Below are 23,367 nucleotides of genomic sequence, written 5' to 3' on the forward strand. Positions count from 1 at the left end.
CAGGTTTTCTTTGGTAAACTTAAGAGTTCCTTTCGATCTCTGTCCCCTTTCTAAAGTCAAGTGGTGTACCTCATTGATTCATTCATTTAATTCATGGCACACTTTTTGATCACATAGAGACCATCTCAAGGACTAAAATGTCATGTGCTTTTATAGAGGCTGCATTAATTCATAGGGATGTACTTTGATTTCAGGAGAGCAATTTAGGACCTGAGTGGAGTTTTGTCATTTCCCCGTGCATTTTTATTAAAACTGAACCATTTTTCTTTACAGTGAATTAGATATATCAAAACATCTCATCCATCCTTACATCAATACCATCAGCCATTGTGGCCATGCATTACATCAGAGCATATTCTTTCCCCTACATTTGATCAGAAAATGGTATTCTATGGAGGATGAGAAATTACTTAATAACGTTTGTAAATAAAGTGCATGGATAAATAAATGAATAAATACAGACATAAATGCAGAAATGAACAGATACAAGTAATACACAATCCATTTAGATTGTGCAGCCATTACTACCCATATTTGCTCTGAGCAGAGTTCGAACCAGCATTCAGTGATATGAAAGTCTGACACCCTAACAAGTGTCCTATACATCATGATGTTTCACACTTACTGTATCACTAGAGCACTGATGGAGGGGTGAGAACATAAGTTTTTTTTTCTGTTTTTTTGCATCCATTCATTTATACAGATTAATTTATTTGTTCATTGGGACATTTATCTGTTTATTAATTTAAACTTAAGTCATTGGTAAAGTCATTAGCACATTAGTAAATTCACTGTATGCAGAGCGGTGAGGAAAGTGTGCCTCGCTCTCAAGCGCTTTCTGCAGACATGTTGCTTTTTTTGGTGCCGTTGCCATGGTGAATCGTAATATCGGAGCTCCATTGATCATGGCTTTTCATAGTCGTGGTACACATGCTTAACTCAAGGTAAGCCTACTCAGAGTTGATTGAACTAACTCAAATCAGCTGTTCTGAAACCAAAAACTCAAAGTTTCACATCTTAGTGTAAATCAACTCAGAGTTCACATTTTAACTCGGTGTTGGTTAAACCTCTTTATTGAAACGGGCCCCAGCAGTGTGTCTACAGTATATAAACGGTGTTCGAGTCAGATCCGTGGGCGTGGCTTGTTGGTTTTGACTAAATCCTCGGTGTTTCAAGTCTAAACCTTTACCCTAACCTTACTCTAACCATCTAAACTACCCATAATTGTTAAAATGGTCTAAAAACACGATTGCGTGATAACGTCAGACTCGAAACACCAAGAATTTAGTGAGAGCCGTCCAACCTGCCATAAAAGCAAGCTCGAGTGGGTGGGTATAGCCTGCGTCAGCCAATCAGAATGGAGAGTGTCGCGTCACTTACGGCGCGCCATAAATGACTGGACACATCTTTCCAAAACGAATTCCTCCGCTAAATTGTATCCCTGTATGGATAACAATAGCACCATTTATCTTGTCTCTGACAAGCCCAGTAATGTGTCCTATATTATTTAGCCATGTCAATGTGAACAAAACATTAAAAGCACTAAGACGAGAAGCTTGATAACTCGGATCTACTTTATGTCTCGACTGGGAATTCAAGTTTTGCGCGGTGTCCATCCGCTGCAAGTGACGTTTGTGGCGCCAGAAATCAAGGAGGAGCTAAGCGCGATTTGAAAACGATGTTCAATGTACTCGGCTTATTAAAATATTGACAAAATTATTTGTGAGTGAGTTTGAGTCTGAATGATTTTAGAGTCTTTTAAGGCATATTAAGGATGGTGATGCTGCGCAGTAACGGCGATATGGACTCGAGCACGGAGTTTCTGTCGTTGAACCCGCCTCAGCGAAAGTCCGCGCGACTTAAAAAGGCCCATGATGACAGTTTAACGAGTGTCGACGACAGCCCGGTGAACGTAAGGCAGTCTTTTTCTGTAGAAGTACTAACATGTTAGTTATAAAATGTTTCTTAACCTGCAGTAAATATTCGCTCTTTTTCAACTTTGTTGTTGGCTGCTAAAAAAGCGCGAGACACTTGGTTTACTTTACGGGCGCGCTAGATACATACTAACGTTACGCCAAAACAACTTGCTCTGCAAGCTACAAAGCGTTGAATGATTAAAAAATATATACGGTTAACTTACAAGGTGTGTATGGCATGATTATTTTTTTCAGGCAACTATGCTAAGTACATTATCTGTTAGCTGACAGCTAAACATCTGCTCCTTCAAAACAAAGTTTGATGAGGGCGGGTAAAAAGTGCCAGGCGGTTCCTGGGCGCGAGAAGTTTGTCAGTTTAAAACAAACATCGCATTTTGAATAGTAAATGCAAAAACACGATGCGGTTGTTTATGTTTTATCAGTTAATAATGCTAAGCGTATTTCTATATGTTTGTACATCATCAGAATCCACTGTCATGTCAGTATCATTACGCTTTAGCATGTAATTATGAGATGCATTATGCCATTACACACCGTACACAACCCTACAAATGTGAAAAGAAAACAATGTACAGTGTGATACGGATAATTAAAGGGAACTAAACAAATAATAGAAAATGGATGGTCTCAGCAGTAAATTTACTATCAATATAACCCTTACACAACAGATGCCAACTGCCCATTTGTGAACATAATTTTTTAGGGATTTTTGTCAATAAAAGAGGAAAACGGCATGAGGAGCAGAGCTCAGAAAGGAAGACATGCTGTCACCTTCGCTGATGTGAATGGACAAACCAGCAAATCCCCTTCTAAAGATGAGAAAAACGAAAGACATTTAAGGTGAGACAGTGTGATGGATCTTATTTCTTTTTTATCAGTAATGAGTCAGTTTGTAACCTGTGTATTTATTTATTAATTCATTCATAGGAAATCGCCAAGATTACAGGCAGATGGAGAGAGATCTGCAGATGAACACACAGGTGGGCATGTCGGTCCTGTATGATAAGTATTAGACTTAATTCTGTTTACTGCTTACTAAAAAATAATGCAATACTTTGTTTAGATGAGGCCGAATCTACTCCTGTTTCTTGGAACCTGCGTGCTCGAATTCAGAGGCGAGAAGAGGACAGTTCTGTGAGACGCAGCTCCAGAATTACAAGATACAAACTTAATGCCAGGAACCAGTCGGTCCTTTATGACAGGCTCATTACAAAGTATGAACGAAAATACAACACTTTTCTTACCCTGTTTTTAAAGACATTGGTTAATTTAAAGGGAATGTGTGTAACTAGTGTTTTGTGCCACTAGTTTTTCAGAATGACATAGTTTGGTAAGTAGAATAGACTGTTCAGTCATAGTGCCATCCTTGAACCAGTTGGATATAAAATGTAATAAATGACTCATATCACCTTTAAATTAATTCATTTTGATGTTCAAAAGAAAAATCATGTAGTTATTCACTCAAACTAATGAGCTATGAACCACTTTCCCTTTGGACCGTCATTTTAAGACTGATGCCATTCTGACATTTTTGGGCATCTTGGTTCTCAGTGGTGGTTCTGTCTATTTCAGCACCGCAGAGGCTGTGCTTCAGAAGATGGATGACATGCAGAAAATGCGTCGGAGATTGGAGAGCAGAGGCAGTGAAGATGAGGTTCGTCATGATCTTCATTGACTCCTCCAGTGAAGCTGTGATCAGCTTGGACTTAACTGTTGTGGTTTCCTTTTGTAGAATCTTAGAATTTACTCTGGAACCAAAAGGAAGAGAATCGCGAAATCTTCAGAGAATACACAAGAGGAAAGTTCTGACAACCAAGAGAATGGTAAAGATAGTGTCCTCAACGTCCTGAACAAGTGTGCCCTTTTTTGATATGTAGCAGTGGCATTGTATCACTGCTGAATCTTTACCTTTGTAGCATAAAACATCCAATAGGCTCCAAAAAGTTGTTTGGACAGCTAATTGCACTTGTGTGATTAAATGTATTAATGTTGTACATTGTACATGGAACACATCATGGTGGTTATAGCTCTAAACTTCTCATATCCCAGAATATAGTGATCACGAGGAGGAGGACGGAGAAGGGGAGGGTGAGGAAGAAGAAAATGATGAGGAAGATGACGAAGAGGAAGACGAAGATGAGGAAGACAATGGAAAACGTTACGAGTTCAGGCAAAGAAAAGCTGTTGTGCGCTACCAGGCACCCCTTGATGGTTGGTTTTATTCTGCAGTATTATAAAAGACCAATGCATTTGAAATGCATATCAGATTATTAGACTTAATTATATTTTTCGGGTCATTTATTTAATTGTTTTTTATTTTAATGTAATTTTTTTATTTCAGAGCCGAAAAAGCAGAGTATATTTTTTAAGCGTCACTCCACCCCAATGAGAAGAAGATATTCCTTCAGTTCTGCAGGTCCCCGGGGCATGTACAACAACAGGAGGAGCACCAGGTCAGCATTAGTCTTTTAATCCAGGCTGATGAAATCATGTGAAAAGAGACACAATCCATGATTATCCAAAATTTAAACACATCCATTGATGTAGCTGTCAGTAGATTTTTGAACTTCCACAAAACAACTGAGAATGTTAATTAGGCAATAGGTCACAGTTATTATATTTAATGTCCGTCTCTGCTTATCACTGCAGCATTTGTGTTTTTATTGCAGTAGCATTCATGTGTTCTCTGTACTTCTCTTGTTGTAGTATAGACAGAAATGAGAGTGATGGGTAAGAACTAACTTTGATAGAATCATCTGCATGGGATAAAATAAAGGGTCATTACAGTGAAGACAACACATAAAATGGGGCTATATGTCACCCTGGTGTGAAAATGCACTAATATATTTAGGCAATTGTGTGTTGGGCAACAGGAGAGGTGATGGTGGCTAAACCTTTTGGTTTTACACTTGCATTTCTGGTATCATTTCTGTTGCTTTTTATATCAGGAGAAGACATGCCATTCACAGTAGTGACTCCACATCCTCCTCTTCCTCTGATGAAGACAAATTTGAGAGACGGAGAAGCAAGAGTCGTAACAGGTCAATAAACAGGTAAAGATATTTACATAATTTACATTGTCATTTAGCAGGTGGTCTTATCCAAAGCGACTTGGAAGAGCTCAGAGGTAAAGAGCTCATTGGTTTTCAAAGCCTTAGTTTTGGGTTCAAAGTCTTAATAGGCAAACAGGATCAGTCAGACAGCTCTAAAATATAACTCCAGGGGTCTCACTTATAAAACTGCGTAGGATCCTTACTAAAAGTGTACGTGCGCCCGAAAACCAAAAATAGTGTACGCCCAAAAATAATCCGATTTATAAAACCGTGCGTACGCACACCTGTAAGCAATATTCGCTTTATAAATCACAGATCACCTGCAAGTGTGCTTACTTGAATCAGCCTCATATCTCGCCCTGTACTTGCCCATTTTTACCCATAAATAGTCAATGCAAAGCTCTTCATGAATACTGATTCGTATATTAATAATCCTGCCATCCAATCCGCTTGTTAAGCCTGACGTCACGCACCATAATGGGCGTACACTGTTTCCTGGTCAAACCGCTATCAGATGCCATAGAAATATAACAAAAAATGATGTAAAACCCCGATCCCATCCTTTATCTCCGTAACGAAATCACAAATGGCCACACATGAGATTCACTGAGATTTCCAACTTAATAATTGTTATAATTATTAATAATAATAATAATAATTATATTAAAGCCAAAGAAGGTCTCTGCAGCATTTAAATGTTTACAGAATTTAGACTGATCATTAACACCCCATTAGTGGTGTCCTTCACCTGAGATAACATTTGAAGACATCATTGTAAAAGACGAATGTTTCTTCATTCCAGTTTTGTTATGATAGTTAGGACTGATAACGAGAACATAAAGAGAAACGATTGTGCGAGAGCTTAATGGCTGTATTTCCAGACTTTGACATTCTATGATTATGCTCAGTATTTAAGGAAAATATATTTAGTATTTATTTACCCTGTGTTCTGCAGTTATCATATTTGATGCTGTCCCTGTTCAGTCGGATCATCTCCTCCTCATGCGCTCATAGTGTGATGGTGAGACAGCGCTGATTAAATATTTACATTGAATTTTTATTTAAGATTTGAGTTGGATTTTACAAGAAGGTGCATGAAACAATTATCACTTAAGCGCAAATAATTCTGCAGATTTAATCTTCGTGATAATATGGATCTTTAACGGATATGAGGTCAAATAAAATGTGTGTGAGGCATAATGCTTATAAGCGTTTATATCAATCTTAGTTTCTGCAATCTAAGTTCACTAACTCACCATTTGTCTCCAGAATGTGCGTACGCATGGGTCAGAGTTTACATACAGGTGCGCACATTTTTCCGTCAAGTTTGTTTTTATAAATCCCATCTTTTGCGTGGGAAGTGGCGTACGCCTCTTTCAGGGCATGTTTTGTGCGTACGCAACGGTTATAAATGAGGCCCCTGGACTTTTGTTTTTATCTTTACACATCTTCAAGACAAGCTGTACCTGACAAGCTGTAATTCAACTATCAACACCTTTTATGAATGCAAATAATGACTCAAATAATTTCTTTTTTGTGCAGATGCCTCCCCATGAATTTACGCAAGGAGGACTTGTTGGGAGTCCACAAGGACAGGGTCAAAATTGGAGCGAGTCTTGCAGATGTGGATCCGATGCAGATTGACCAAACGGTATGTATGTCTTCGATTAATTCAACTAAAGAATTTAAGAAGGCTGTTGTTTGACTGATGGATTTGTGTGCAGGTGCGCTTTGATAGCATCGGAGGTTTGGGCAAACACATCTCTGCACTAAAAGAGATGCTCGTTTTTCCTTTGCTTTACCCTGAAGTTTTTGAGAAGTTTAAGATTCAACCTCCAAGGTATGCTGTGTGATTTTGATAAAAAATCTTATTTGCAAAACACAGTGTATAAAGTATGTATTGGCTGTTTGCCAATATATGTTGCAAATCAGTATTACAAACGCGCATTGCGCATTTCTTCATGCAAGAGAGCTTGCAATTCACGCGGCTTAGGCTTTTCCTCTCACTAGCGAGAGTTTATAATGTGCGGGCTTTGAGTTTTCAGTGCATGAGAGAGCTTGTGATGCACGCGGCTGGGGATTTTCCTCGCGCGAGCCAGAGAGAGTTTATAATGTGCAGGCTTTGAGTTTTCAGTGCACGAGAGAGCTTGTGATGCGCGCGGCTCGGGGTTTTCCTCGCAGGAATTGCTATGCGTGAGGGTTTAAAACCACCGCACGAGTTGTTCCCGTTTGGCAATCAAGTAATAACAGCGCACGCGGGCATCAATGATGCATTTGGATGAATGATATTGATTTATAGCAATAGTTTACTTTCTCTTGTTTAAAAGGTTGCAGTGGTAAGTAACAATGTTGCCAACTGCACTGAACTTAAACTCTGATAGAATGCTAATTGCAGTCACACATGAGCATTTTCTAGACACATAAGCTTCTGTTTTTGTCCACAAATCCAGCTTGTCATAGATAAATGCGTAATTGCCCCGCCCCTCGATACTATCGTGTATCGGCGATCCACAGACTGGCGATAGAACGATCTGATTATATTGAATATCGCCCAACACTACTCTGAGGTGGGGTTTCCAAACATTGCTATTTGAGTGTCCCGACAATTCTACTGGCTGAACCAGTGGTATGGGTTTGCAGGGTATTTCCTGGCTCAAAATGAGGCGGAGGTGGTGCCATCCTGATCTTGTACACACACACGTAGGCCTACCGTACCTTTAAGTGGCTTAATCAAAGTGACTTTGACATATTAAACGTTCTAATTCTCTGTGGTTCACTTTAAATGATTCAATGATCTCTTATATTCGTTAGTGACTGAAAAGTTCAGTTTAAATGAATCTGTTCAAATGAGTCATTCGTGTGCGAGTCGTTCTTAACGCAATGTGCGTTCATTTTGGCGAACTCGCTGTGTACAGTATACGCTGATTCAACGATCCAACTGCACAGCTAAAGACATTACAATGATGTACGTCATGTTAATTTAAGAAATTTCGAGAAATTAAACGTACTTGGATGCAAAACAAACTGCAGCTCTTTTTAGCGCCTCAGTGTGCTGATACGGAAACAGCGCTTCTACTGTGGCGTATTGCCGCAACTGCAGTTACAAATGACAGTCTGTTAAATGCACGCAGCATTTCTTGTGAAGACACCCGACATAGTTTTGGCGAGAGTCTGAGGCGGCATGGCATTTCCGGTTTACTGAACAATGGCAGATGATATGGGGTTGTAAGAGTTTTGGGAAACGTCTTTGAAAAGGTCTTTGTTTTTGCAGTTTTGTTTAGTGCCACTAGTGGTGCTAAAATTATACACTTTATCTTTAGAAATTCATGTTAGTGTTTTGTCTTTAAAATGTTGGCAATACTAATTGAATGTAATTGAGCAATTTGAAGGGTAATGCTAAATGACTTCTGTTTAACATTCTTTGCTGTGTGTTGCAGGGGCTGCCTGTTCTATGGCCCTCCTGGCACAGGGAAGACTCTGGTTGCTCGAGCCCTGGCAAATGAGTGCAGTCAGGGCGAGAGAAAGGTAGCGTTCTTTATGAGGAAAGGAGCGGACTGCCTCAGCAAATGGGTGGGTGAGTCTGAGAGACAGCTCCGCCTCCTGTTTGACCAGGTAAACATCTTATTCAGAAAGTTTGTATGGTCAATAAAAACCTTGAATCCATGCATGATTTTGAAGAATTTCTGTTGTTTATTTTAAAGGCATACCAAATGCGTCCATCAATTATTTTCTTTGATGAAATTGATGGGATCGCACCTGTTCGGTCCAGCCGACAAGACCAGATACACAGGTGTGTTTATTAAGCAATAAGGCACGACAGGCTGTGATGTATTGTTTATAAAGTGTATTAAGAGTGTTGCTGGGCTGTGACCACCATTAGAATATGGTCTTTAGTGTTCATAAAACTGGAATCACATAATAACACAACTTATTAAAGAACACAAGTTATTAATAAATGATTAGTTCTTCTTAGCAGACTGATTTAAATCATGCAACACGTTGCTGTTTAAAAAAGGTTCTATATGTGTCCTTCATTGATGCTAGGTAATGAACCACACCTATTTTTTGTTTTCCTGCTGATGCATTCATCTCACTGTGCTTTCCTAATGCTGTCCTATGATTTGTTTGTTTGTTTGTGTGTCTGAAGTTCCATTGTGTCCACTTTGCTGGCTCTAATGGATGGTTTGGATAGTCGTGGTGAGGTGGTTGTTATCGGAGCTACTAACCGTCTGGACTCCATAGATCCTGCTCTTAGACGACCTGGGCGATTTGACAGAGAATTCCTGTTCAGCTTACCTGACAGAGAGGTGAGGGTTTAGAGCTCAAAAATTGATGGATATATTAACGTAATATTCCACCCTTGGATTAATGCTTAGATTATTTTACAAGAATTTGTTGCTCTTTGCAGGTTCGCAAAGATATTTTGAAGATCCATACGAGGCAGTGGGACCCACCTTTGTCTGATGCATTCCTTGAAGAGTTGGCTGACAAATGTGTCGGTAAGAACTGTTCCACAAATGTGAAATGTCCTGTTGAGCTAACAGTCAGATAACAGATGCTCTGTCTCAGCTTTCCCTGTGCCAAAACAAAACAAAACTGATGATGCTTTCCAACACACCTCCGTGTTCTAGGTAGCTCTGACTTTTATTGTATTTTAAAGTGCTTTTAACACAACTTCTCAGTGAAATATTAAAGTAGGGCTGGTTACTTGATAGGCTAGGGCTGCAGGGTTCATGCCTGACATTACTGTTAAAACTAACTTTACTCTGTTTAATAGATTGTCATGTCAAAAGTCTGTTTCTGCACATCTAACAACTTTTCTATGATACCAGGTTACTGCGGTGCAGACATCAAAGCAGTGTGTGCAGAAGCAGCTCTGTGCGCACTGCGCAGACGCTACCCCCAGATCTACACCACCTCCCAGAAACTCCTGCTGGATGTGGAGTCCATCAGTGTCGGTGGGCGGGACTTCCTCTCGGCCATGAGGAAAATAGTTCCGGCTTCCCAAAGAGCAGTGGCCTCTCCAGCTAAAGCTCTTACACCCGTAATCGAACCTCTGCTGAGCTCCACCGTCAGTAAAGCCATGGAGATGCTGCAGAGACTCTTTCCTCATGCAGTGCAGAGTCTCAAGAAGAACAGAGACTCTGGTATGTTATCATAACAACAGGTTCTATAAATTAAGTATTCTTAATCTTGCTCATATGGTTAGAGCTTTGTATAATTGTGTCCTAACCAGACACGATGTAACATGATTCCAGCAAAAAAATCCTCCTGTACTGAAACAGAAGCTGTGTGAACAAAATGGCAGCCAGTCTTAACCAATGTGTAAGCGAGCGCCTGGATAATAAATGGATCAATGCATTGTCAGTGTGGGAGAGGCTATCCACCAGTGTGTTGGCGAAATGTATCATCGCTGTCATAGCTGGTTTTGTCAACCTCTTAAATAACATTGAAGAGATTTTATTACTTGATGTATTTTCTGTTTTAGAGGGTGTGCCTGGCGTCTTAGATGATCTACTACAGAGTGAAGACGAGGGTTCTTCTATATGCACTACCAATAAAGGCCAGAAGAGCACTGGACCTGCAGCGCCTATCCTCCATCTGAGCAGGTGAAAAATGGGAGAATCATGACATACAGACACAAACATTACAGGGTGTCCGCAGGATCTTAAAAAGTATTAAAAGTTGATAAATAAATTTAGAGAAAATTAATGCCATTAAAAGTATTAAAGGGGTGCTGCAACGGTGTGTCATGCATTCTGACTTCTTTACGATGTTAAACGTAATGTCTTCTCATGCTTAACATGGTCAACTTGTCAAAAAACGAGTTGCGCATATTATGTAGTATTTCTGTGTTCGATACACTCCCCCAGCGATCGTACAGGTTTTGGAAAGTTTTTTTTCGAATATATAAAACTGTTTCGTAACAATTTTCCTTAGTCCCTTATTGGACAATTCTCCCGGAAAAGCACGCGGCAGCAAAGAGAGCAGCAGAAGGAGCATGCGCAGACGTCACTTTCACTTGTGTGCAGGAGAGAGAGAGAAAGAGCGCATACGTTCGCGAAGTTCAGGTGTTTGTTTGTTCACTGCATTTGGCTGATGAATGTTATATAAACAGTGGATATAACGCTGGATTTGGAGATCGTTTGAAACTGATATATTGAGCCGTCCCAGCGCTAAAAGATGCCGGACATGAACCGCATGCTGTGAGTGAAACTGATGTCTGTGTTTTGTTGGCAATGGGTGCGCACGTGCTTTAGTTCAGCCTGCCCCTCCCCCCCGCACGCACCGTATGCTTTCGGAAAAAATCGTACAGCTGTATCTATCTCTTATAAATGTGATCAAACTAAATACTCTTCGAAGATACGAAGTATGGAATACTACTCTATAGGTACTCAAGATTAATATGAGATTGACAGAAATCACGTGTGTTAGGGCCGCTTTAAAAAGTCTTCAATGCCATTTTCCAAGGTATGAAATTTTGTATCGTTTTTTCATATTTGTCCAAAGTAGGGATGCACCGAATGTTCGAAAATAGCAAAAAAAAGCATGACGTGTGATATGATAGAGAGAGAGAGAGAGAGAGAGGGGGGGGGGGCGGGCGCTTCGCTTTATTAATGCCGCAAACTTGTCTGCAGTGTGTGGAGCAGTGTCAGAGAAAGACACAGAAAGCCAAGAATTTTCACTTCCATGCATCCCTAGTTCAAAGAGGTCATATTCTAAAATTTGCCTGAATTTAATCATTGAGTAAGTTAAACAACATGGTTGGAGGATAAAGAGTTGGAACCATGGCTGAGGGCCGTCTCTGGGAATAACTGTGAGCTGCACTGCTCTGTGTGTCGGAAGGAGCGTAGCCTCGTTTCTCTTTCTAATAAACCTTGCATTGGATTAGTCACTCAATTAATTCTCTTGTGCTTCGTTCCCACCCTTCTAAATTATGTTTAATTAATAAGGAGTTATTACAAACTAAGACTGTTTAGTTGTGCTATCTTACAATCATTATATAGTAAATGTAAGTTAAAGTGTTGCCAATGTAACCGATCAAAACAAAAAAGTGGCGATGAGGTCTTAAAATGTATGGAAAGAGTCTTGATAAAGGTCTGTTTGTCTGTTTACAAAATTCCTTGTTATGAGATCAGAGATCTTGCTATGAGCTGTAAAGATTTCTCTACCCTTTTTAAATCCGGGTCAACAGATCCAGTTTATCCACAACAGTGTTTTTTCTTTAAGTTTGACATTTTTCTCAACATTTGCTTAGCTATGATGCCATATTGAATGAATTTTCTGTTTACCAAGCTCAGTGGAAAGCATTGCTGGAATGCGCTCTCTTTATGAAGGATACATGTGATGCTGTTTAAATCTAGATTTAAGCCAAAATGTAGTATCCCACACAACTTAAAGTTGCTGTTGCAGTGTGCTCTTCACTGCTTTTGTTGTCTGTATTGCAGGAGCGCTCAGCAACATCCCATCTCATTCCGACCAAGACTGCTGCTCTGTGGAACTCCCGGCTCGGGTCAGACCTCACACTTGGCTCCTGCTGTTCTTCATGCTCTTGAGAAGTTCACAGTGTATACACTTGACATTGCTGTTCTGTACGGGGTCAGTTCCGCCACCCCAGAGGAGGCTTGTGCGCAGGTGAACACACAAACACACAGAAGCGCATTTATTATAGACATCAAGATAGTGATGATAATTACTCTGGATATGTTTCATCTCAGGTTTTCTGTGAGGCAAGGAGAACGGCCCCCAGCATTCTGTATATTCCTCACATCCAGCGATGGTGGGACACTGTGAGCTCTACTTTAAAGGCCACATTCATCAGTCTCCTGCAGAACATTCCTTCATTCTCCCCTTGCCTCCTCCTTGCCACATGCAACTATCCTTACGAGACACTTTATCCTGAGGTAACATGCTGTACACCAGTGCCGGGGCTTGTGTGTTTTAAAACCATATAAATATCTGTGACGCAATTAACGTCATTAATGTGTGAAATGTAACTTGTAAAAGTAATCGTTTTTCTCTTTTATACACCGTACATTCAGGCTACTTATTTAATAACAACATAAACTTTATTTGTGTATCTTGTATAATGGAAGTAAATTGTATTTTTCTGGTTTAAAGGTGCAGGACCTCTTTCATGTTGAGTATGGGGAGGTATTCAACGTTCCACTGCCTTCTAGAGCAGAGAGGTTACGATTCTTTGAGGATCTTATTTTAAATCAAGCTGCCAAAGCACCTGTGTCTAAGAGAGAAGCAGGTGAGTTTATTTAAATTGTGTAAATCACATTCCTTTTACAGATGAAAAATGTACTCCACTGACTCTTTCCTCTCTTTTTAGTGCTCCAGGCGCTGGAGGTGCTACCAGTAGCCCCTCCACCTCCGCCCCGTCTGCTGTCTGAGCAGGAGCAGCAGAAGCTAGAGGAACAGGAAGAGGACACGCTCAGGGAACTCCGACTCTTCCTGCGGGATGTCACTAACCGACTGGCACAGGACAAACGCTTCAAGGCATTCACCAGGCCTGTGGACACAGAGGAGGTATTGAGAGCTTTTCATGTCCACATCCCTTCCGTGTCAGCTCTTCATGGTTATGTGATCTCTGACCTGTTATTTTTATTGTGACAGGTTCCTGATTACACTACAGTCATCAAACAGCCCATGGACCTGTCTACGCTGATGTCCAAAATAGACCTGCACAAATATGAAACCGTGGCAGCTTACCTACATGATGTGGATCTGATCTGGAAAAATGCCCTTGAGTACAACCCAGACAAAGACCCCTCAGGTGAGCTGGGAAAATTAAACCTTGAAGATTTTTATCACGGTTAATGGGTTAGGCAAGATGGTTGTTAAAACTATCTCTTATGATTTCCCATGATCCTAAAGTGTAGCTTGCATTACTGCACACCACGTGTGATGTGTGTAATATTTGTGTTTGTAATAGATCGGCTCATCAGACATCGTGCCTGCGCTCTTAAGGACAGTGTGCATGCCATAATCAGAGATGAGTTAGATGAAGACTTTGAGAGGATCTGCACTGAAATCAAGGAGTCACGCATCAAACGAGGTTTCAGACTGAATTGATGTTTGCTCTGACATCATATTTGGGTTTAAACGTGACTGTGGCCCTCGCTTATATTTCAATTTATTTTCAGGCCACACTTCATCGAGGTTCACTCCTGCCTACTATCACGTGCTGCCAAAGGTCTCTGCTACAGTGGAGCAGACAACAAGTGATCCAGCACCTAGCAAAGATGCTGCACCTGTGGCAACTCCAGCAGCGATGACAACACGCCAGTCAGGAAGTAATTCAGGTGACTGACAGATCTGCTGCCTCAGTGAACTCTAATCTGTGTGATGGATTTTTTTAGAAATGAAAAACAGGGGCAACTGCCTTCACGTAACTTCAAAATCATTTTTTCTATCTATAGCTGCACAAAAGAAAAAGAAGAGGAAAAACACATGGAGAAATGGCTTCATCCGCAGAAAAAAGACATCCTCACATTTGAACTCCAAAGACAACCCCAACACAGCTGAATCAGGTGACGAAGAGGAGGATGAGGAGGAAGAGGATGATGGAAAACAAGCTGAGACTGAAGATGCAGAGAATATGAAGGACACTGAATGTGAGTTGATGGAGGTTGATGGCTGTGCTCGTGCAGAAGGCCCAGCAGAATCCACTTCAAACGCTGAAGTGGAGAATACTCTCAACACTAATGTGGAAACACAAGATGATAATGCCTCCACTGCAGTGGACAGAGTCGTGAATGGAGAGACTCTCCAGAATGCTGATGCCACAGTCGGACAGAATGAAGTCCATCCAGCAGAGAATACCAGGACGAAGAGGACAGAGCTGACTTCAGAGGACAACACAGGAACAGGTTAGTATGTCAGACACGAAAAGCACCTACTACAAGAATGTCAAGAATATAAATAATATTTACCAGGAATCATTTACTTTTTCTCATAAAGCAATGCAATTTATAGCATTTATTTATACTTTTGTTTCTTTCAGTACAAAGCTGTTCTTGAGTTTTGTCTGAATAGTTTGATTTGTTCAGAGTTTAGACCGAGGCGGATGACGAGAGGTTTTAAGGTCCAGGCCGAACAGCAGAGTCTCATCAGTGTCGATGCTGCCATGAAGATCTTGGAGCAGAAAAATTAGCCACTTGTTGTAGATCACAACAAACTGAAAGTCAGTCTACTATTTTTGCAGACCTTGTTACAGAAATATTGAACATTTTGTTTTTGCTATTAACTTTGGAAAATCTACATGCTGTTGTTGTTAAAACCTGGGTTACGTTTTTCATTATTTTCTTTAGACTCTATTCATTTGTAATCTTCAATTATTTATGTTTTTATACAGGAACTGCTGCAGAAAGTTGTGGACATGACAGAAGGGTATGAGGTTAATCGTCTGGAGAAACTATATGCTCTGTTGTGTCAGAGCATTTACAGACACAGAAAAGATTATGACAAAACTGCACTTATCCTGGTATGTTAAGGAGATGCAACTACAATCTTACCACCAGAATACTGTTTTATTGATTGTACACTGAATTAAAATGACAGCTGTTTACTTTTCATTGCATAATTTCTGGCAGTCTTATTTGATAATCACCAGGTTGCTTTATTTTCATATTTATTACATTTACCTGCATAACATTTGTTTTCTTTTCTGTTTCAGGAGATGTCAAAAGAAGTCGAAGAGTTTTCCTAGTTTGCTTATTTGTTACATAAACTATGCATTATATTTCTTATAAGAACGTGTTTATAAATTATATTTGCTAATTTCCTAGATATGTCTGAGTGCTGTGCATAATAAATGCATTAAAAAGTCTTGATCATTTGCCTTGTCTTTTTTGGTGTTTATTTTTGTTATGGTAATTACAGGTAAAGGTATTTAGATGGTTCAGATCTAAAAAAAAATAACTTTCCACCTTAAGTCCTGGCAGTAGTTTGGTGTTGTATGATGAATCTTGTTCTGGCTGTCATGAAAACAATTAATGAAGGACAGGTTACGTTAAAAACATGAGGAAAATTCCGCTTGAATCTATCAAGAGACGTGGGAGGGTCACGTGACTAAACTCGTAATCTGATTGGTCACTTTCGTACTTCTGAGGTTTTACGTTTCCACATGCATTGCTTGGGTTTCTCAGTCTATACATGTTTTTAAATGTCACACGATGACATAAATGTGTGCATAGGAGTACTACTTAGTCCTACATAAGTTTCGTTACTCGTTAATAACTCCATTTAACGATTTATCGCCGATTTTACGTGACGGTGGGTGTCGCCGGGCGATGACGTCACGACGTATTCCACTGACAGCGGTTACGCCTGATCATTAAAATCTGCCCTTAAAAAGAGCGCAGATAAATGTTGTTTATTTTTGTCTGTTTGAGACCCATAAAAACAGCCGTGCGGTCCACCCGCTTGAATATTAGAAGAGGAGAGAGCTCAGGGGCAGATCGGCGTGGCATCTGCCCGGTCCAGGCAGTGTTTTTCCCCAGTCTACATACGACGGGTCTTGGTCCATCTCTCCCCCGCTCTTCCTGCAGCCGAACCGGTGGATACTTGCACCCAGAGCTGCGATTTGACCCTGATCCCCGCGGACGGTATCGATCGGGCAACCGGCGGTGAGTTACAGCGTATCACAATAGACTAACAAAACTAGCAGAAAGTACTGTGTAATCACCATGGTACTTAAAACATGAGTGAGGTGGTACCATGTAAATACCATGGTGGACGAATATGGTACTCATTTTTTACCACAGTATATATATATATATATATAAGTACCATGATATTACCGTCTGAAGGACCATATTACCACCACAGTACTTTTTATAAATGAAAATGGTCAAACTCATTCAGTCTGTCTAATCTAGCATTTACCCTTTTGAACCTCAAATATCTTCGAATGTTCCAGAAACCATAGTTTTACTACAGTAACCATTGTTTAACCATTCAATTTGTAGTAATACAAATTGTAATAAAAAAACAAAGATATTTTAGTTGAATTTTTAATTTTTGTTTAATAACAGTTGAAAGGTTCAAACAGGTTATAGGTCACAGCAGAGGAAACTATTTAAACAAATCTGTAAATGTTGATATATTTAATTGATACGTCTTTAGTTTACATTACTTACCTGTGTGTTTTTGTTTCTCTTGTATCTTTCAGGATGTTGAACCCAAATCTCATAATGGAACCAATGTTTAGCATGTAAATCCAACATCCTTGAAGTTTCGGATCAGTCTTTCTGTTTTCACACTTACAAGCACAATGTCAAGTAGAAGGAAGTCCACGACCCCCTGCATGGTGCTTCCATCAGATGTCGTAGAGCAGGATCCAGATATGGAGGCCCTGGAAGGAAATGATGGAGCTGAGAGTATGGCAGACGCTCCTACAGAGGGAGCAGTAGTTCCCATGGAAACAGAGACAGGTGAGGTGCCCTTCAAACCCATTTTTATCAGAGCAGGACTGTGTTCTGATCAGGTGCAATATGACAAGAGTCATGAGACACATTAATGTCATAACATTTTATACAATACCATTTAAAAGTTTACTTATTCATTCTCTATTCATATTTTTTCTAGATTGTAGATTCATAAAAACTCATCAAAACAATGATGTGATGATGATGAGAATTATGTTGTGACTAAAGAAAACTAAAACAAATCAAAATGATCCTATATATAGTTTCTTTAAGGTAGTTACCATTTTCCCTAAATTTGCATTTTTCTTTAGAGAGTTTCTTTAGAGATGCTTTTTAAACGGTATTGAAGTAGTTTTCATGTATGCCGGGCTCTTATTGGCTGCGTTTTCCTCATTTAGTCCAAAATCATCAATTAAAAAAAAACTTTTATTTAATACAATTTTAGTTTTCCACTAAAAGCAGTTATGTTTTCACAATTGTATTTTTGTCTACAAAAATCATTTCAAATATATGAGCAAATACCTGTAGAGCACTGAAGATAGCCATGTGCTGAAACTTTTGCTCGTGTGTCTGATTTTATTCACTTGCACTTTTTGCACAATGCAATTTACAAAATAAAAAAATATTAATAATACAAACAAGATGTCCTTATAGACTTTTTTGAGTCTGGAGTTGATCAGTGTGCGTCTAGCCATCCTCCTGTCTATTTTCAAGTATTCTACTGGCTTTATGCACCTGCAGAACAAGGAATTTACTTTTCTATTTATCTGGAGCGCTACAATATTCCCTCAAGTTCTACAAATACCTGTAGATCAAGTTATTTTTAAGATTACAAAATACATTTAAGTCTAGGTATCCTAAACTTTTGAACGCTAGTGTACGTTTAATAAAATGTTTTTTTTACTAGTTAGAATGAACATAAGATAAACAAAAATGCAAATGACAAAAAAATTCTTAAAAGCAGTACGTTGCTGGTTGCTGCTTTATAGGAAAAAGACAGATGAACTAGAAAGACGCTGATATATCGCTTGTATTATAGGCATTGTATTGCATCCTAGTTAGGACAATGTGAAACTGCTTTTCTACTCATCTAATTGGCATTATATTGTATTCTTAAAACACATTTTACACAGTGTTTTGTAACCTTGGAATTGCGATAAAATATTGAGCACTCGCAAATAATGATTTCAAATACTGTCTTTACAGAATACGAAGGATGCCATTTCTCCGACGAGGACTGTCGCTCTTCAGGAAAACGCTCAGGTCAAACGTCACTGGAGCAGCCTGTCTCTGATCTGACCGCTGAGGGTGGTTTTGTGCAGACAGAGATGGAAGACAGCGATGATACCTCAGTTACTGGCATCTCTCTCAGCAAGACTCCCATAATGAAACTGAAAAGCAAGTCTGAACCCAAGAGAATAGCCATGTCTCTTAAAGGCACTAGTGAAAGTGAAACACTGCCTGAAAGTGAGATGGAACTTGAGCCGTTGGAAGAGTCCGTGATAGGCTCCTCCATGGTAGCAGAGATGGTGAGCCCATTGCTCACAGAGTCCGCTAAACCCAGTGTTCTTGTCAATATTTCAAATCCTGTGGTAGCTGAACAGAAGAAAGTGATTATGAACCCTGCCATGGTCCTTCCCGCTGGCCTTGCCCAGGTACTTTCCGCCTTGCAGGCCCAGCAGACCGCCCAGGCCCAACTCCTCATACCCGTTAGCAGTATTCCCACCTACAATGCTGCCATGGACAGCAACGTGCTCCTCATCAACACCTACAAGAAGTTCCCGTACCCCTCACTATCTGAGATCATGGGACTGGCTGCCCAGACCAAGTTCACAGAGGAGCAGATAAAGATCTGGTTTTCTGCCCAGCGTTTGAAGCACGGCGTCAGCTGGACTCCAGAGGAGGTCGAGGAAGCCCGGAGGAAGCAGTTCAACGGCACGGTTCACACGATGCCCCAGACTATCACGGTCATCCCAGCCCATCATCTGTCTACCACCAACGGCCTGCAGTCTATTCTTCAGACCTGCCAGATCGTGGGCCAACCAGGTTTGGTTTTCACGCAGGTTGGCACAGCAAACAGCCTCCCGGTCACCACGCCAATAACCTTGACTGTAGCAGGGATGCCCAATCAGAGCCAGACACCCAAGATTGCTACCAACCAGGCCAGTCCCGCCCTCAGTGAAACAAAGCGAGCGACCACCATTCAGCCCCCGTCACTGACCCCTCAAGAGAACTCCGCTCTCAGTGCTGACCACTTTGGCCTGCGCCCTAAAAAATCGAAGGAACAGCTGGCGGAATTGAAAGTGAGCTATTTGAAGAATCAATTTGCATCCGATGCTGAGATAGCTAGGCTAATGAAGCTAACTAACCTCACCAAAGGAGAGATTAAAAAGTGGTTCAGCGACACCAGATACAACCAGCGCAACTCTAAGAACAACCATGCCTTCCTTTCAAGTGATCATCCCAGGAGCAATAGCAGTGCCACCATCGTCATCGATTCCAGCGACGAAACGCCACAATCCCCGACGCCGTCGCCCGTCAAGGAGAAGGAAACGCGGGCTAAGACCTGGAACACGTTCCCAGATTTCACTCTGCAGAAGTTTAAAGAAAAGACACCAGAACAGTTGGTGGTCTTAGAGGAAAGCTTTCAGAAATGTGACACACCGAGTGATGAAGAGCTAAGCAGACTACGAGCTGAGACCAAGCTTACCAGACGAGAGATTGACGCTTGGTTCACAGAAAAGAGAAAGACCCCAGCGGCCGATTCCTCGGAGGGAAAACCAGATGGTGAAACGGCCCAGAAAAAAGGCAGCCAGACTCCACCAGGAGGGAAAAGACTGTGCAAAGAGAAGGTTAGTAAGAAAACCCCAGAGCAGCTTCATGTTCTAAAAACCGCTTTCGTTCGCACCCAATGGCCCTCCGCTGAAGAATACGACCAGCTGGCCGAGGAGAGCGGGCTGCCTCGCTCCTATATAGTCAACTGGTTTGGCGACACGCGCTACGCCTGGAAGAACGGCAACTTGAAGTGGTATTTCTACTATCAGAGCGGAAACGTGAATGGCAACAAGAATAGAAAACGGAGGATTCGAAATCGTGGCTGGGGGAGGTCCCGTAGTAGAAAACAGAAGAAGCACACGGAAACTGAGAAGTTGTTACCGATAAGGTTCAAGTCGGGAAGAGATATTCTGAAGGAATATTACTTAAAGCACAAATTCTTGAACGAACAGGACTTGGATGAGCTTGTTGCAAAGTCTAACATGAGCTACGAGCAGGTGAGAGAGTGGTTTGCAGAGATTCTTCGGAAGGAGGAAATGGGTACCAACCCGTTTGAAGATAAAATAGGAAATGAAGAGGACGAGTCACAGGGTGAGAATGACACGGCTGTTGAGGAGCAAGGACCTTCTGCCATGGGAGATGAAGATGGCGATGATGATGATGACGACACGGATGACAGTGATTCCTGGGAGCCGCCACAAAGTGTTCGGAAAGCGTTGTCGGTATCTGAGGATCAGTAATCTTGATTTGGAGCGATGGTCCTTTCGAATGGACCCTGACTGTGCATCTTTCATGAACACATGCCCTCTTCCACTGCATTCGTTCTGCCTAGATTTGACGTAGTTTATGGTTTGAAGTGGTTTGAAGCTTGTTTTCATGTGGAGAACCGGCTTTGGTTAAATTGTGCATCAGCCCTCGAATCGTCTTGAAACCAATTGAACTTTTCTTTACCAGAATTGATCTGCACCTTTAACCGTGCACGTGCAAAGACATCCTATTCAAAGCCTTCATGTTGGATTAGATATGATTTTTGGGGGGATTTTTGTTCTTTGGAGTCATTTGGAGAACCCAGAGTGCCAAAGGAATCAAATTGAATGTTATGGCTCTCTGCAAAATAGACTGAATGTGGAATTGGGGAATATATATGCTTGAATATATTCATATTCAATATATCATTTATTCATTCTCACGTCATTGTGGAACACAAAATAATATATTTTGAGAAATGTCTCAGTGGTTTTGTGTTTATACAGTGGAAGTCGATGCAAAAAACCTTTTGCGTTCTGCAGAAGAAAGAAAGTGAATGTGACATGAGAGTGAATTAATGGCTGAACTATCGACACATAAGGCACTTTGTCAACCGCCATCAAGTTTGGCGTGTAAAAACCAGCCACCTCATTCGTGTTGCATTTAGAGGGGTGAGATAAAAAATCATCCCATCAAATTTCCAAATGCAATGACACGGAAGTGTTTTTAAATCTCATTCCCAATGGTTTTATTCTGCAGTGCTTTTAATCAACACTTACTCTTAACACATGAGAATGGATCTAAGATACAGCACAGCACATCTAACAGAAGGTTATGTAGTCCATCCTGACTGCCATTATGTGGGTCATCATAAAAAAAAACTAGAACTAATAATCATGTGGGGAAGTTTATTTTAGGGGACTGTCATGCTTGTAATAAACATGACTATTTTACAACTTAACATGTTTTTCAAGTGGACTGTTTTAAAGTATTTTTTTAATATTCAGTGGGAACATGGACAATTCCTGTCCTGTTCTTTTTTTTTATTTTGCTGTTTGAGAGAGATGTTTGTCCCTCAGATTTCTTCAACAAACATTGTGCTGTCAAAGATGGTCGTAAGCTTGGACGAAACAAAGACTTTGATATGCTTGACATTTTAAAGAATTGTGTTAATAAAACGTTGTATTCTTTTAATTCTTGGGTGTTACACGGTCTGGCTTTGCTGCATAATTTGTTTCTTCTGAAAAGTTATTTTTTATTATTGAAAATGTGTGGAACTGAATGAAATGAATAATTGATGAATAATTACCATGTGAGTATAATTAGATTTTTTATATTTGCGCATGAACACACAGCACTATTTCTGGTACTTTAAAATTGCACCCCTTCGTTTGACATTTAATACCTTTATTTTATTTGCATGTGTCAGACATTGAGACGAATGATGGAGAAAGTGTTCCGCTTGTACATATACCTTTATATTCTACCAGTAGTTGAAAGCGTTTTTTTAAGTTTGTATTTATAGTAATGATAAACTTCACCCTTACGGGAGTTGCTTGTATTGCGATTATTCTGGAATTATTGTGTGATATGAGACCGGTATTTCATAGATTTTCCAGAGCTTGTTTTCATGTCCCAGATTTCTTATTTTTCTTTTATTTGACTTGCTTGCAACCCTCTGAACTTATTCCCTGTGAATACTGTAGTGTGTTATAGGCCAGAGGTTAAAGCAGCCTCTGTAAACATGGTAAGTACTGTTTCAAGCAAATTAGCACAGAATGTGTCCTGTTTACTGTTATTGACGGATTCTTTCATATTTTCAAGAGTTTGAACATCTTCTGGGATCTTGCTTGAGCGTGTTTAGTGCCGAATCAAACTACAATTGTACATTGTGCTTCCTTCTGCTGTCTCTAATAACATTAAACTGCAGTGTGTTTTTAAATGATTTATCATGTTAGTCTGGCTGTTACTAGGCTCTGTAAAACTGATTTTACACGCACAGATCATAATGCCGATCTGGAACCGTCATGAATTTGAAACTCTTGACGAGCCTTAAAGTGGTGGCCAAAGCTTTATTTTCCAGAGCCATAGATCTTGTGCAATGCTTTTTATTTAATTGAACTGTTTTAATAGGCTTTTGCTTGATTTAGACTAAATATATATATATTTTCTACTTGTTTGATGACGACACAATAAATTTGGATGAAAAAACATACCGTGTCTGCTTCATTTGCTACTCTCTGTTTTCAGTAGGTTTCACTGTTACATTACATATTTTTATTACTGACTGATTAAATGTGTTTATTAATTGGGTACACTTATTGTTACTACTTAAAATCTTAAAAAAGGAACTTTCTTTGAACGCTTTGGTAAAACATTTTGCATTCATGTCCTGGAGTAAAGATTTCGTGATGGCCC

General features: G+C 40.2%; 2 protein-coding genes across 2 annotated transcripts; both read left to right on the forward strand.

The window, feature by feature from the left end:
- Nucleotides 1-1,620: 1,620 nt before the first annotated feature.
- LOC130558398 (ATPase family AAA domain-containing protein 2-like) lies at nt 1,621-15,829 on the forward strand. Its single transcript, XM_057340762.1, has 28 exons — nt 1,621-1,912; nt 2,641-2,777; nt 2,865-2,917; nt 3,001-3,151; nt 3,510-3,591; nt 3,670-3,760; nt 3,987-4,148; nt 4,279-4,390; nt 4,886-4,990; nt 6,533-6,641; nt 6,715-6,830; nt 8,428-8,602; nt 8,692-8,780; nt 9,138-9,297; nt 9,399-9,489; nt 9,823-10,137; nt 10,479-10,599; nt 12,439-12,625; nt 12,709-12,894; nt 13,112-13,247; nt 13,329-13,525; nt 13,613-13,772; nt 13,932-14,054; nt 14,143-14,301; nt 14,419-14,868; nt 15,049-15,182; nt 15,354-15,482; nt 15,675-15,829. The coding sequence occupies exons 1-26, from the start codon at nt 1,775-1,777 to the stop codon at nt 15,150-15,152; spliced, it is 3,909 nt and encodes a 1,302-aa protein (XP_057196745.1). The 5' UTR covers nt 1,621-1,774; the 3' UTR covers nt 15,153-15,182; nt 15,354-15,482; nt 15,675-15,829.
- A 353-nt stretch (nt 15,830-16,182) lies between these two features.
- On the forward strand, nt 16,183-23,155 carry LOC130558344 (zinc fingers and homeoboxes protein 1-like). Its single transcript, XM_057340717.1, has 3 exons — nt 16,183-16,626; nt 17,172-17,433; nt 18,634-23,155. Exons 2-3 carry the CDS (start codon nt 17,274-17,276, stop codon nt 20,940-20,942), a joined length of 2,469 nt encoding a protein of 822 aa, XP_057196700.1. The 5' UTR covers nt 16,183-16,626; nt 17,172-17,273; the 3' UTR covers nt 20,943-23,155.
- The last annotated feature ends 212 nt before the right edge of the window (nt 23,156-23,367 follow it).

Source organism: Triplophysa rosa, linkage group LG8 (genome assembly GCF_024868665.1).
Source record: "Triplophysa rosa linkage group LG8, Trosa_1v2, whole genome shotgun sequence".
Classification (NCBI taxonomy): Eukaryota; Metazoa; Chordata; class Actinopteri; order Cypriniformes; family Nemacheilidae; genus Triplophysa; species Triplophysa rosa.